The sequence below is a fragment of the Citrus clementina genome, unplaced genomic scaffold, assembly GCF_000493195.1.
Source record: "Citrus clementina cultivar Clemenules unplaced genomic scaffold, Citrus_clementina_v1.0 scaffold_3, whole genome shotgun sequence".
Classification (NCBI taxonomy): Eukaryota; Viridiplantae; Streptophyta; class Magnoliopsida; order Sapindales; family Rutaceae; genus Citrus; species Citrus x clementina.
In genome coordinates, this window is record NW_006262339.1 from 39,000,367 (window position 1) to 39,016,091 (window position 15,725).

Consider the following 15,725-nt stretch of genomic DNA (forward strand, 5'->3'; position numbering starts at 1 on the left):
CGAACCCTTACACTTAACATTGTAAGTGTAAAGCTTCTCTCATTGGACCAAAGGCCCATTGGTTATTAAACAACACTTTTTAAACACTTATTAAATACATTGAATATGAGTTCTGACAAAACCATATGAAAAAGATTCCATTGAAAGCTCTAATTATTGTAAAATTATAATTGTGTTTTGGTAAATATATATGACTTTAAATTAATTGTAATTTTAACGGTTAAACTTGTGAAATGTGAAATCAACTACTCCCAAGTTGTTGTATCATTGATTTTATGATTGAATTATTGGTTTTATTAGAATATGTATAGAAAACAAAAAGTTCGAGCAGTATTTATAATTTTATTAAACATTAAGGAGCTAAATGTAATTCACCTCAATATAAATGCGCGCAGGACGTTTTAGCTTTCTTCTTTTTAGTCCCTCAAAAACCAAAACCAAAACCAAAACCCAGATGTCTCATATTCTACTAAAAATGCCAAATTCAAGATTTTATTCCAAACGCCTTCTTCAACCCAATGCTAATTTCTCCACGTCACCGCCAAACCCAGGTCAGATTTTATTTTAACCCAATTAATCGTTTAATTATCCACAATATAATTTCTATTTCAAAATTATTTTTATGACATTTTTGTGCAGAGCTTCGTGTTTTTGTGAGGAGAAAGAGGCAGAAAAATGCTCTGCAAATATCAAAAGAAGAGCCCAAAAATGAAGCACCCATTGAACACAAAGTAAATACTAAGTACCCGTTTTATTTTTATCAATTTTTAGTGTGATCTTGTCTCGTATTATAACTTGTATGATTTAGTGAATGCTTGTTCAAGCTTGAGCATAGTATAAATTATTAGAGATAGGAAAGAGTCCGCATAACATCAAAAACTCCAATGTACCGCTCAAGTATATGGTCAAATTTATTTAATGCACTTGTTTGCTTTCTAATTTACTTAATAGCATGCGGAATTTGAACACAATTACCATATTGTTAAGCATTGACCCCAAAAGCTTAAGCTGTTAGGCTAGTATGTATCAGTATATTAAGCTCTTGTTGAGTATACCGGTCAAACTTTCTGTCTAGTTTCCATACTAATTATAGAATTTTGCAAGTCGTGCATATAAAGTAATTATTCATTGGCTATGTAGGTGGTATTTTACATCTAAAATTAGCAAACCCTTATTTTGAGTCAGTTACTGAATCATTTTGCTCATTCAATTAGGAGCTAGTGTATTATGCTAAAGTGTCTTGGTTTAGATTTTCGTTTTCTTGAGAGTACAAATGATTCAATACAGGTACACCCTCATCATTTTTTGTGATCAAATCCTATTGCTAGATTTCCAGGGGTGTGCATGACCTTGGTTTGGCTGTGCCTATATTAGCCTGGCCTTGCTCGGTTACATTTAAACTCTTCTCATATTGTTCATGGTGCGAGACAAACCCAAATGAAAAAACCAAGCCCTACTCATAAGATTTAGGCTTGAGATTTGGCAGGTCATTTGTCGGAAAATTTCTGAACTTTTATTTGATTAATTTAGTTATGCAGCATATAGGAAGATATTCTTGAATTCAGCAATCACAAATATTTTCTAAATTCTCCTACGGCAGTGGTCACACGGAAGCTATTAGTATCCTCTGGTGAAGGTACTATAAGCGAACAACTCAAGATAGCACACCAGAAAATGGAACAATGATCCATTCTCTTTCATTTTTCCCAAGAAAACAAATGTATTGGATTTTATCCTTTTCTCCTATTCATGTTTAGTTTGACAGAGATGTGTTTAGTTCTCTTAGAACTTCTTATCATATTGATAGTTTGACAGAGATGTGTTTAGTTCTCTTAGAACTTCTTATCATATTGATAGTTCATGTGGGCGGCTCTGAGTGATCATGGTTAGGAATCCTTCCCAATAGTTTGACCTTACTGAAGGTCACATTAGACCAATCAGGCCATGGGCCAAACCCTATCCCAAGTGGTATTGATGATTAATGTGTAACACTTCATTGATACTTGAAATTTCATTTAATTGAATAATTCTGTGTGCTAATCATAAATAATAGTTGATGTCACAATCATTTTTTTAACTTTTTGATATACAGTCATGTGGCCTACCTGACATTGAAGAGTTTGCATACAAGGAGGCTAATGGATCTGCCCTTTCAAGTAAGATAGCTGGTAATGGTACTTTTTTTGCACATTGTATGCATCTTGAGATACTTATACAAATAAGACCAATACTTGATGATGTTCCATTGTTCTGCATAGACTACGATCTTTCTAGAAAAGGTCTTATTTTCTTATTTGGTGCTTTTGTAATGTAATAGTGGGGCATTTGCGAGGAAGGAAATATAAACCAATATTCTGAAAATTGATTTAGAAGACATTGTTCTCTTGGTTCTAAGTCTATAAACTCGCTCTCTCCCTGTCTTCATGTTTTATGCTTTAAAGGTGGTCGCTTGTTTATGCCAAGTTTACATGAGCTTGCCGCCTATTTTCAGGTTTTGTCTTGTTTTAATAAAAATATGATGGAAAAATAAAGATAGAACTTCCATTATTTCACTGTTATGATCACACGTACACAATTGAAAAATGCTGTATCTAAAACAACAGACCAGATGAAGCCTTTTTATTAGGTGCATGAACGTGCTAATAATACTTTTTGGGAATCTTTACCTTTGACATCCTTTTTACATCGTACAATAAAATTTAATTTCTGACTTTAGACTCTAGACTCTGGGACGACATAAAGCCTGCTAGGACTTAAATATTACTGTTGGCCCTTAGTTGTTTGCTTAAACTTTTGGGGTGGGTGGTGCTTAAATTTGTATCATTAGTTGGTTTATATGACAACTTTATTAATTGAATCTGGTCTGAATTTAATCTTGCTCATTGGGGGGGGAGGGGCTGCTTTAGTGCTTAGGTATTATTGCACACTCTCCTATTAGTGCTTTTTGGTTGAGAGCTAAGTTAACATATGTTTGACTCAGAAATGGGACTTACCACACAGAGGCATAACCATGCATGAATATACATGCATACCTATACATTTTATTGTGGTTTAGGCTTGAATTTTTTCTAATAGAAGTTATTTTGCAGGAAAATCAAAATCCACCCAAGATATGCCTGTTGTGGGAACTGAAGTTGCCTCTCTAAACAGAATGAGAGGTAAATGAAGATGTGTATACTTGCAAATTTTGTCCTAAAACTGGCATGGAGAGAGTTCCAAGTAGTAACATCCAAATTACTAAGTTGGACTCTTATGTTGGTGCATACTAAATAACTTTGTTTGTAACTTTCAAATTATGATCTCTTCAGTTTAGTTGATGTTTTCCCCCCCTTTTCCCCACAACATGGTTTTGATACCAGTTAGTCTTGTGGTATTATTAACTACAATTTGTTTGTTTGTGTTGACAAATCATGCTTAGTCCCTTGCAGGATTAGGGGAGCAACAACAGCAAGTATTTTTAGTAAAAACTTGTTCTAGTCTTTTAAGAAATAGTGATAGCCTGTCTGGTTTAATATTGTTTTGATGGGTGTTTACCTTAGAAAGTCTAATTAATGCATTTCATATTTCTTAGGCGAACCACCTGCCAATTGGGAAAGAGTTCTTGAGGGAATTCGCAAAATGAGGACTTCAGAGGATGCACCGGTAGACTCTATGGGATGTGAGAAAGCTGGCAGTTCTCTTCCTCCTAGGGTACAATCATCTTACATACGTAATAAATATTAAAAAAAATAAAGAATAAAAGTCCATTGCAGTTGGACCACCTACCTAACTAATAAAGCTAAAATGTATCAGAAGAGCACTCAACTAACTGCTTGGGGTGGTCCATATGGAAATCAAGAAAGTCTCAAGATATGTTAATCATACATATTACAGCACTGCCTTTACTAGTATTTCATGAACTATGTCAAATTGTTATCTTATTCTGCATTCTTATATAGCTTTTGGTAGATTATAATTAGTCTTTGCTTTGTTGTTACACATTATCTATATGGAAGAGCCTCTGCATAGCTGAATTAACTTTTCTTTTATATCTTGCCAGGAGAGAAGGTTTGCAGTGTTAATATCTTCACTTCTATCAAGTCAAACAAAGGATAATGTTACTCATGGCAAGTCATTCACTATTGTTTCCTCTTTTTTGATTGAGAATGATCTTTATGTGGCAAGCATTTCTTGATTTTCCTATATGGAGTTAGTATGCTTGAAGTTGTTTAGGCGGTAATCATGACTGTGATAGAATGAATGGGATAAGGCATTCTAAATCCTGTATTCACATCTCTTTAATGCTTTTAATACTGGCTTTCCTCATTGAAATCCTTCTGGGAGTGCAGGAGCAATACAGCGTCTCCTTCAAAATGGTCTGCTTACTGCAGAAGCCATTGATAAAGCAGATGAAGCAACCATTAAGGATTTGATTTACCCGGTATATTTCTCAGAATCCAACTGAAAAAAGGCTTTAAAAGTTTCCTTGTCTGGCTTATGTCAAATTCTACGAGAGAGATAAGCATGATTTTGAATGCCAGAGGCTTATCTTATGTCTTGTTTTTTGCGTCTCCTTCAAAATGGTCTGCTTACTGCAGAAGCCATTGATAAAGCAGATGAAGCAACCATTAAGGATTTGATTTACCTGGTATATTTCTCAGAATCCAACTGAAAAAAGGTTTTAAAAGTTTCCTTGTCTGGCTTATGTCAAATTCTATGAGAGAGATAAGCACGACTTTGAATGCCAGAGGCTTAATTCTTATGTCCCTTTTTTTTTGGCTAATACTTTTTTCCTTGCCTTTTTTATGTCAGTTTACAGCATCTGTTCATGAATTTTTACTGTTGACTCCCTTTCAACAGGTTGGATTTTATACAAGAAAGGCTAGTAATATGAAGAAAATTGCTCCAATTTGTCTCACAAAGTATGATGGGGACATACCTAGCTCATTGGATGAGTTGCTTTTGCTTCCAGGGATAGGCCCTAAGATGGCTCATTTGGTAGGGTTGGTTACATTTCACTTGAATCACAATATCAACTTATATCTTTTCAGGGGGGCAAAAAAAAAAAAAGAAGGAATAACAACTTACTTATTTTCCTTTCAAAAGTTAGTTTAACAGAAGTTCTTCTGGTTTGTGGTGCTTTAGGTCATGAATGTTGGATGGAACAATGTTCAGGGGATATGTGTAGATACTCATGTGCATCGCATATGCAATCGCCTTGGATGGGTATCTCAGCCAGGCAGAAAACAGGTAACTCCATCTTATACCCCCGATGATGGCATCATTCTGCATATTTAATAAGATACTTCTGCTGTTGAAAATTCTGATCCTCGTTTTGAGAAATTTCCTCAAAACAAAGTGAAATGTTTTGACTGTAAAATAGAATTTATCAGAGTAAGCGTTTTTGTCTATTTCACCTATCTTGAAAAGAACTGATGATGTACGAGGCTGAGAAAAATTTTCTGGAATTATGTGATCCATATTACTAGTGCTTTTGCAATTTTATAATCCTTCTTCCAAAGATTTCAAAGTTCGAATTGTGAAGAAATCCTATACCAGTATATGTATACATGTTCCAGTTACTTTTTGAACTGAAATTCTATCTTCACAATAGAAAGACAATTGTTATTTGCCTTCTGGTGGCTGTAAATAATCATTTTTTTATTACAACTATCTTGTTCCTATCCTCATTAATCTTCTTTCCTTTATGTATTCACTTTTACCACATCATAGCCTTTGCTTGCTTTAAAATTTTCTTGTTTGTTGCTAGAAAACTTCATCCCCAGAGCAAACAAGAGAAGTGCTGCAACTTTGGCTTCCGAAGGAGGAATGGGTTCCCATTAACCCTCTCTTGGTACGTGTAGCCCATTGTTGATTATGAATTTGTCATGTTTACATATCTTAATTGATAATATATTGGGATGGCTTTGCCGAAACTAAAGCTTTCTCAGAGATATTTACGTTATTTGAGATATAGCTTCCATCTCGATTTCAGAAAATGCATAACAGCTGCTTTCTTCTGATATTATGCTTTATGCCATCATAGCAATCTATATTGCAAACACGCAAATTCCTTGTTACAGATGGAATTCATTGACCGGATATGCACTTTAAATAGGTGGGATTCGGACAAACAATATGTACTCCAATCAGACCTCGCTGCGGGATGTGCAGTGTGAGCGAGCTCTGCCCTTCTGCATTCAAGGACAGCTCCAGTCCATCATCTAAGTCGAGGAAGTCCGCTCAGAAATAGCCTTGCTGCTCATTTTACCCTCCAAATTAACACAGTTGGGTTATTGAGCAATATACATTTGATAGATGGCTTCCTTGTGTATTTTGGTCATAGGGAATTGATGTAATATCATTTCAAGGTCAATGGTCTCGTTTTGCAAACTTGTATCAAATGCTTGAGGAGTGTGATTAGAAGGATATCAATGGTCTTCAAAACTTTTCTGTTTCTGTCAAGTGACCAACTGCTGTTAAAGATTACAGAATAATGAATTAGCAAATATGATCGTAAGTCGTAACGTACGACTCGCTCGACGCGCGTGCATGCATGGACGGCGCTGGGACACGTCGTTAAACTTGGGTTTGGGCAGTTGACTTTTTTCGAGAAATGTCTGCATGCATTGCCTGCAACAAAAAAAAAAAAAAAAACATGGAAGACAAATGTGTGGTGTTCGATATGTGGTATCGTGTTGATTCCACGTTCACTCGCAACAGTTATTTCAAAATATAAGATACGGGCCGGTGTTAAAACACGGATCTTTCCAAAAATAGAAACCTGGATGTATCGTACTCTGCTAAGAATGCCAATTACAAGATCTTTTACTAAAAAAAGCATTCTTCAGCAAGGTCAAGTTCAACCGGGCGCTGATTTGTCCACGTCACCGCCAAACCCAGCCCCAGGTCAGATATTAAAACTAATCTCTCAATTAATTATTCGAATGTAATTTATTATTCCATTTATTTAAATATTTCTTTATTTAAAAAAATAACTAATTTCATTTTTCTGTAATGGCATTTCTGCGTAGAGCCTCGTGTTTCTGCGGGGAGAAAGAGGCAGAAAAATAATGCTTTGAAGATATCGAAAGAAGAGACGAAAAATGTACTACCCTTTGAACATAAAGTTAACACCCTTTTTTCTTTTTTCTTTTTTTTTTCAATTTATTTTAATGTGATCTTGTTTTCCGTTGTTTTTTTATTTTATTTTAAGAAGTTTTGTTTCTGGCTGCTAAACTGAGTAAATTTTTTAAAAAGTATTTAACAGTTAATCATTTTTGGCTGGGGAAAATGACATGAGAAAAGAGTAAATTGATAGGAAATACTCGGCATAGCATCTAAAACTCCAATGTACCCACTCACGTGCATGGTCAAGTTTATGCAATGGACTTGTTTGTTTGCATAGTAATTTACTTAGTAATAGAGTGTTGAATTTGAACATAATACCTTTTAATGTGGTCAATCTCAATCTAAAACCACGTTGGATGAATTTGAATCCCAAAAGCGATAGTGTCTACTCAAACAATACCGTGTCCTGTTTCTATGTTATTGGTGATTGATGTGTAATAATACCCCACTGATATTTGAAACTTACTTTCACTGTAAAAGTTTGAGTGCTAATCATAAAGAATAGTTGATGGCACAATCATTTTTCTTTTCTCTTTGATGTACAGCCATCTGGACTACCTGACATAGAAGAGTTATCTTACAATAAGGCTAATGGATCTGCCGTTTCCAGTAAGTTATCTGGTGATAGTATTTCTTTGCTCTTTGTATCTGTCTTGAGACATTCATACAAATAAGATCAATACTTGATGATGTTCTGCGTAGACGAAGGCCATTCTCATTTGAGATGGTATTACCTTTTTGCATTCCGGTTTTGATAAAATTTCGAGGAAATTACACCCTGTTAGCTCGTCTTTTGGTGCCAAATTTCTGGTTAGATAATGTTTTGATTGTGTTTATGCCTGAAGTCTAAACAATGCACTTAATGTTTTATAGGTGAACCACCAGCCAATTGGGAAAAAGTTCTTGAGGGAATTCGTAAAATGAAGACTTTAGAACCAGTATACTCTTTGGGTGTTGATGAAACCGACAGTTCTCTTCCTCCTAAGGTAGAGTCATCATATATGTAAATATCTATAAAATAAAGAATATAGAAATTCATCCGCAATTGGAAAACTAATATAGATAAGCAAAGTAATGCATCAGAAGAGCAATCAACTAACCGCTTGCCTGTGAAAATTGAGAAATACACACACACTGCATATTACAACACTGCCTTTACAAGTATTACATGAATTATATCAAGTTGTTATCCCATACTACATTCATATATATATATATATATATATATTTTTGGTAGATTCTAAAAAACCAGTGCCTTGTCTTCGTACATTCTATAAAATGCAGGGCCTCAGCACAGCTGAATTTAATTTTCCTTTTTATCTTACCAGGAGAGAAGGTTTGCAGTGCTGTTATCTGCTCTTCTATCGAGTTTAACCAAGGATAAGGTTGCTGATGGCAAGTGATTCCACCTATGTTTATTCATTTTTCATTGTTCGCGTTTACTGGGAGAATATTATTGCAAGGCATTCTAAATCATATATTCACAGTTATCTTTCATGCTTTTAGTACTGATTTTCCTAATTGAATTCCTTTTGGGAGTGCAGGAGCATTACAGCGTCTCCTTCAAAATGGTCTGCATACTGCTGAAGCCATTGATAAAGCAGATGAGGCAACCATCAAGGACTTGATTTACCCGGTATATTTCTCAGAATCCAATTGAAAAAAGGCTGTCAAATTTTCCTTATCTGAACTGTCATATACTTTGAGAGCAAAGCCTTAGTCTGCCAGAGGTTTAATATTTATACAATTTTAATATACTAGTTTTTTCCACTAATTTTTTGTTTTCCCTAACATGTTTTCTGTCTTTTGTTTAATGTTATAGTTTACATTATCAGGTTATGAACTCTACTGTTGCTCATTTCAACAGGTTGCATTTTATACAAGAAAGGCTTGTAATATGAAGAAAATTGCCAAAATTTGTCTCACAAAGTATGATGGGGACATACCTAGCTCATTGGACGAGTTGCTCGCACTTCCAGGGATAGGTCCTAAGATGGCTAATATGGTAGGATTAGTTACTATTAGCTTGAAACTTAAATCTCCTTTCAAACGTTAGTTTCACAAAAGTTCTTTGGTTTTGTGATTCTTTAGGTCATGACTCTTGGATGGTTCAATGTTCAAGGAATATGCGTAGATACTCATGTGCACCGCATATGCAATCGCCTTGGATGGGTAACTCAACCAGGCACAAAACAGGTAACTCCATCTGATACCCCAATGATTGCATCATTCTGCATATTTTAATTTAGAGATTTCATCTGTCTTGAGCAGAACTGATTTCCAAGGCTGGGACACATTTTTGCACTCATGAGATCTACACCAAGTATTATTAGCTCTGTAGTAGCCAATACTGATTATGTTATTCATGTATAAAAAACTTAGGTCCAGCTTATGAATGCATCAGTTTTCTACGTGAGTTGTTTATGTCAGTATTAAGCAAGTTGCATTGCTCACTTTCAAATTTTCTTGTTTGTCTGTAGAAAACTTCATCTCCAGAGCAAACAAGAGAGGCGCTACAACGTTGGCTTCCAAAGGAAGAATGGGTTCGCATTAACCCTCTTTTGGTACGTGTAGCTCATTGATTTACCAAATGCACCATTGTATGATTGAAATTTATATATATATATAAATATATATATTGAATTTGTTATATACACATTTAGTCTTTGACACTATGAATATTTAACATGTTCACATATTCTAGTTCGTAGTAACTTACTAAATTCTGAATGTTTTCCCCCCTAAAACTAAAGCTTTCTGGGATATCTTTGCTTCAAGTTCGTGATTAAGCTTTGAGTCATCTTAATCCGCTGGATTCTGATTAAGCTTAAAACTAAAGCTTTCTGGGATATCTTTGCTTCAAGTTCGTGATTAAGCCTTAGGCTATCCCCCCCCCCCCCCCCCCCCCAAAAAAAAAGGTTTGAATACTCCAGTTCGGCAATAAGTCGCTTGCTTTTTATAATAAGCAATCATATCAATCTGTATTACAAACCGGCAAATTCCTTTGTACAGCTGAAATTCATTGACTGGAATTTGCACTTTAAATAGGTGGGATTTGGCCAAACAATATGTACTCCTCTTAGACCTCGCTGTGGAATGTGCACTGTGAGTGAGTTCTGCCCATCTGCATTCAAGGAGAGCTCAACTTCATCGTCTAAGTCGAAGAAGTCTGGTAAGAGGCAGATTCTTGGTTTGAACTTGGCTATTCTAGGAAGAACATTTTACCCTCTAATTTTTCCCTTTGGGTGCCGTTTGGTGCTGTAATACATTATGTTATATCCTATGGTATCAGGATGTATTTTATTGCATTGGATTGTATTGTATTGGTTTGTATTGTGTTTACTTGTCTTCAAAACTTTCAATGTTTCTGTTAAATGATCAACTGCTCTAAACATTACCAACCGTTCAGCAAAATTGCTTTCATTTCTTCAAATTGTCAAGAGTTGGTTTTTGTTACAAGAAAAAGATTTAACCCCCAAAGGTCCCCTTCCATATTCAATCCCATGCTATATCTAGTGTACTAAACAGTGCGTGTTAATCAACCTCCTAAAATAAACAATTGGAATATAGTATGGATGAGAAGGTAATCAACATCCTGCATTAGGCAATAAGAGTCTCAAAAGAGCAACCATGGCAGCAGAGTGATTCGACACAATATCATGACCTTCATATCACTTATCACGTTACCTAATCAATTAATCATCAATTAACAATCCTGAGTGAATACTATATCACTGTATCCAAGATTTAAGATAAAAGCTATATAATGACATAGTATCCAAGATGTAGGACAAACGTTAGATACAAAATGAATGAAAAAAAAAAAAAAAAGAGACTGCCAAAAGCATATATCACAACATTTGAGAAGTGTAGCATGAATCATCAACACAAAGTACACAAATTGTGTATATTTAGTTTCTTAAGCTTTTTACACAGTCAAGAAACAATTAAAATCGAGTTCATTAAGGAAATTAGAGAGATAAATATAGCATCTCTCGATAGTAGCAGCAATTATCCATCAATAGGTGAAAAGCACAGTGCTCCCGGCAAACATTACATCATACAAACCAGATTCATATAATTCTAGTTTCGATGCAAAAATGTTTTCTTGTACAACAGAAATATTACGTAAACTGGAGTCCTTAACAGAATCATGGGATCCATCAATTCCTCCAGTAGATTCCACTCTATGATACAGCTGAGGGGAACATGTTATTGGCACAACATCTGGAGCTCTACGACAAATGGCGCTGCTCACTCAAAGAAATCACTCAACTAGCTATTGGTTGCTCCCTTTGATTAAAATAAATTAGTCAAGATCGAACAAACAGTCTTCTGCATGTGAAAAGGATGTAGGTTTGACCATGCATCCATCAGCATGACCTAAACTGGACAACATCCTATCTCTTATTGACTCGAGACAGTCAGAGGAAGCTTGCTCTTGCGCCACAACCAATAGTTACATCTTAGTGGATCAACACACTCTAAAACTCGACAAATAGCCCTCCCCAAGTCAGAATCCAGTGGTCCTGAGTCTGGAGTATTCAAAGCATTTATTGCTTCTCTGAACTCTTCACTTGGCCGAAAACCATGGCAAATAAGATCTAAAAGTGTGCTCAGAGCAAAAACATAGTTGCTTTTGGTACTCAAAACTTTCAAACACACTGAGGAGATCCTAGGATCATTAATCCAAGACTCGGTGTCATCCTTGTAAAGGCCTCGAAGGTATCTCCAAGGACTCTCATTCTCAGGGTTACCCAAAATTGCTTCAATGGTAAAATTAACTTCAGAATCTCTCATTGCTATTAGGCCTCCAAGTAAGGGAGATCTGGTTACTACAAAGTATCTCTGTTACAAACACAAAGACGAAGATAATTAAATTTTGATTATCATGGCAAGTTTTTGCAAGCAAATCAATGAAGCAAATAATCAAAATTGAGTTAACAAAGACCAAAGTGGATATATATTATCAGACTTTGTAGAAGTAATCTTAGTACTTGCCAGATGCCTTAGCACAGGCAATCCATTAGGTTCTTCCATTTGTTAAGATTGATGAATGAGTTGGTTGTAATTGATTCAATTCAGTGAATTTTTTAATAAGAAAAGTTGTGGCTGACAAGATGACATCATAAGAAAAGGAAAAAAAAAATTACTTAGAAAACTTTTCTTATGAAAAAAACATTGTCTCAACAAAATAAGAATCCGAGAAATCAGAGAAGCTATAAATTAAATCTTTCTCCTTTTTCCTAATTTTCCTTACACTTCCTTTCGCTAACTTCAAGATCCATTGGTCCTAAGCAACATAAGAATTAATTTTAACTGATGATGTACCCATTCAAATATACAGTAGCAAGTATTTTTTTTAAATTTGAAAAAAAGGCCTAACTTTTCCAGCAGATTCAAGATACATAGAGAACAGGTGGAAGTTAATTAGAGTGCCCATCTCACTTCCAGTTTCTGATACAGAAGGTAAAATGGGAACTACAGTTTTTTGCATACCACATACATGAATTACAAGTCTGCCACTTGAAGGTAAGTTTAGGGGTGCCATTGGCGCTGGCAAAAGAGCTGCCAGGTAGCCAGAAGCTCTTTCTAGACCAATTTTCAAGTATTTAGTTCATATTAAAAAGTGCAGATAGAAATAGAGAACATCCATCAGGTAGTTAACCAGGAAACAGCGCCAAGTGATTTTGCACAAAGTGCTTTTTGTTCTCAAATGAATCCTCAGAAACACATCCATACTGTGTTTAGATCCAAAGAGCAGATTTCTCTAAGAAATTAATACCTGATTCCATGCAGAATTATTAAATATATCTTCTCCAAGGAGTATCTGACAATAGTCAAGCTCATCTTCCCACCCTCCTAATGCCTGAAGTACCCACTGCAAAAAGAAAAAAAAAAACCTTTAACTCAATACTTTTTGTCAGATATACGAAGTGCTAAGTCAATGATGTTCAAACTACACAGTTAACTAAAGAGAGATTAGCCATTAGATTCGAATGCTCAAAAGAGGAAAAATAGAGGGCATAGCGTCATATACATGGTGTTTTTAAAGTAAGTGAAAGGAGAGCACAAACCTGCCTATAGGACCAGGCATGATAATTTTTAGCATCAAGAGAAAGCATCTTCTTGGTGAACTGAAGTTCCTTGTTCACAGCACCAGTTCCCAATTTCTCAGCAACCCACCTTCTATGATGCCTGAAAAAACACTCACCATTATAATGGATATAAAAAGATACCAGATGAAAATGAGATAAATAAAACTCATGAAACTTCTAAAACTATAAAAAATTGAGCAGATAAAATTATTTTCCTCAGCCCATAAATGATATGCCAAATAACAAGACATATTACAATAACTTTATTTCACCATCTTCTGCTCCAGTGGAAAATCCTTTTCAACAACAATAACTTTGTTTCTTAAATGTTCTCTTGATCAACGAGTATGACTAAGACATATTACAATTTGCTTGAAGCTCTCCAGGGTGCTGTGAGCAGAGCAACGCCGCTACATCAGAGGATTAGTTATAGTGCTACCCTAAGCCAGCCTACCACAAGTAACAATGTTATGCTCATAACTCCAATAGAAAACTGACGAAACATGCATAAATTAGTTTCTTATTATCATCCATTGCAAGCATTGAGAACAACATTAGCCTGCCCTACCAGTTTCCACTAGCAGGCCCTTGTTTGATGCATTTAGGACTTCTAAATCAAGTTCAGCACAAAAGTTTCAACCTATGACGGGCATACCAGCGACAAAGGGGAGATGCGGACACAAAAGACCCTGCATTCTTTAGAAGAAAAAGCATATGGAAGAAGCAAGATTTAGTCATTCAAGCGTCTCACTCAACCCCACCCTTATAAAAAGGCAGGATCCACCACACAGCAATCCCGCACGTTTGAGTCAAAGAATATAATCAATCTGAGACTTAACATGGAGATTCATCAAAACTAGTCGCATGCAATTAGCGTTTTCCAAACTTCGTAGTTTGCATCTCCAGAAATCAAGGCTGATCTGAAATTGGTTCTATAAAATGCTCTTTTGACCTCTAAGACCTACTAGTTCAGTACAAAAACAAATTAAGAAGCAACTTTCTCGTTAACCCCATATATCTAAGGCACTCCTCACCTTGTAATTAAGGATGGATTAAAAATAATTAAGTCAAAACTAATTCCAGATACAATGACTACAATCATTAAACTTGCAAGAATATTGATTGAAGGAAAAGCCTTCCAAAAGGAGCTGTAATAATCTAGTATCAAAGGAAAAAACTTCAAGACTCCATCTAGAACATATAAAGCATGTTAACAAGAGCACAGAGATGCACCGAAGAAAGCTTACGAAACACATTTCCAGTACTTAGACCCACATCACTTCACCCAAACTGGGTAGTTTCACAGAATTTCATGATCAAAACCAGGATAGCAATTCCAAGTAAAGATGGATGCACAACCAAAGTAGCAGTTCAGAAGCACATATGTAGAGATATAAAGAAGCCAGGCAAACACATACACGTTTTATCGAACAAAAAACGTAAGTACGTTCAGGTAACTAAAGTTAATTTTTCAATTCATTCTCAAACAATTTATTTCATTTTTATTTAATACATATCAATCTAACTTGAATTTAGTAAGAACAACTACAAACAAAAGAGCTGGAAATGAATTGCACAGTGCCTCACCATAACTGATAATTTTTGGAGTTACTCTTGGCAATGCGGCCAACAAAAGCCAGTTCATCTTGCAGGTCGGTATGAAGCGTCTCAATTATTTGGCGCCTGAAATGCCATACCTTCAAAACAGAGCGAGAAAATTGAAAAAAAAAAAATCTAATTTTGTTCTTTATGGAATAAAAATCAAAACTTGAACACACAAAACACTCCAACTTAAAAATATATATAGATTTCCAAGAATTATTGAAATTTATGAAATCGGAGATGAAGGATTACAGTGTAGTTTCCGGGGTTAAGGCAGATGGCTTCTTTGGTGAGTTGAAAGGAGCGAGACGATCGCTCGTCGGAGTAATAGACGGCGCGGAAGTAGCTCATGGTTTCGCTGAATTCTGGTTTGTATGCGATCGGGACCACTGGATTCGGGCCATCGTCTTGTGGTATTGGAGTGACGTCAGACCACTCGGGTCTTTGACTCAGTGGCAATCTCTCCGCCTCCTGCTGCTGCTCGTCCCCTTCGTCTGATTCCATTTTTGTTGATCTCACTAGTACCGAACCCTCTCTCTTTCTCCTTTGATCGCGATGTTATTTTGTTTCTTTTTTTTAAATTAAAATTTAAATAATATTATCGTTAGTATTCTTTGTACCAGATCAGCTATAATTACAAAAATAGCCCTATGGTTTGCACAAAGAATAGAAGAACGAGGGAATTGCGTGGGATGTACCCCATTTCCCTCGAAATACCCAAAACATACCTCCAATCTATTAAAATTTATGACTTTACACATACATACTTAAAAAATTCAGGAAAAATATAAAAATAACCTCAATAAAATGTCAATAAAAAATTAATACTTGACTCATTCAATCTATTTACTCGACTAAATACTCGACTTATTTAATTACTTTCACTTCTTACTTAACTGAATGCTTAACTTACCA

At 35.5% G+C, this 15,725-nt stretch overlaps 2 protein-coding genes and 1 pseudogene across 4 annotated transcripts; 2 read left to right on the plus strand and 1 right to left on the minus strand.

Annotated features, from left to right (window-relative positions):
- Positions 1 to 431: 431 nt before the first annotated feature.
- Positions 432 to 6,429, plus strand: LOC18047601 (endonuclease III homolog 1, chloroplastic). 3 transcript variants are annotated; one of them, XM_006442997.2, is made up of 11 exons: positions 432 to 551; positions 640 to 731; positions 2,093 to 2,168; positions 3,090 to 3,158; positions 3,572 to 3,690; positions 4,040 to 4,106; positions 4,329 to 4,420; positions 4,840 to 4,977; positions 5,125 to 5,229; positions 5,750 to 5,833; positions 6,098 to 6,429. In XM_006442997.2, exons 1-11 carry the CDS (start codon positions 455 to 457, stop codon positions 6,230 to 6,232), a joined length of 1,074 nt encoding a protein of 357 aa, XP_006443060.1. In that variant the 5' UTR covers positions 432 to 454; the 3' UTR covers positions 6,233 to 6,429. The 3 variants fall into 3 exon arrangements, with proteins under 3 accessions (XP_006443060.1, XP_024044503.1, XP_024044504.1); XM_024188735.1 differs by having other exon boundaries at positions 2,093 to 2,156; XM_024188736.1 differs by having other exon boundaries at positions 6,026 to 6,108.
- A 166-nt stretch (positions 6,430 to 6,595) lies between these two features.
- LOC18047602 lies at positions 6,596 to 10,689 on the plus strand (annotated as a pseudogene).
- Positions 10,690 to 11,051: 362 nt separating this feature from the next.
- On the minus strand, positions 11,052 to 15,368 carry LOC18047603 (protein farnesyltransferase/geranylgeranyltransferase type-1 subunit alpha). Its single transcript, XM_006443000.2, has 5 exons — positions 15,063 to 15,368; positions 14,796 to 14,905; positions 13,188 to 13,308; positions 12,896 to 12,991; positions 11,052 to 11,958 (listed from the first exon to the last, which is right to left on the minus strand). Exons 1-5 carry the CDS (start codon positions 15,312 to 15,314, stop codon positions 11,518 to 11,520), a joined length of 1,020 nt encoding a protein of 339 aa, XP_006443063.1. The 5' UTR covers positions 15,315 to 15,368; the 3' UTR covers positions 11,052 to 11,517.
- Between the last annotated feature and the right edge of the window lie 357 nt (positions 15,369 to 15,725).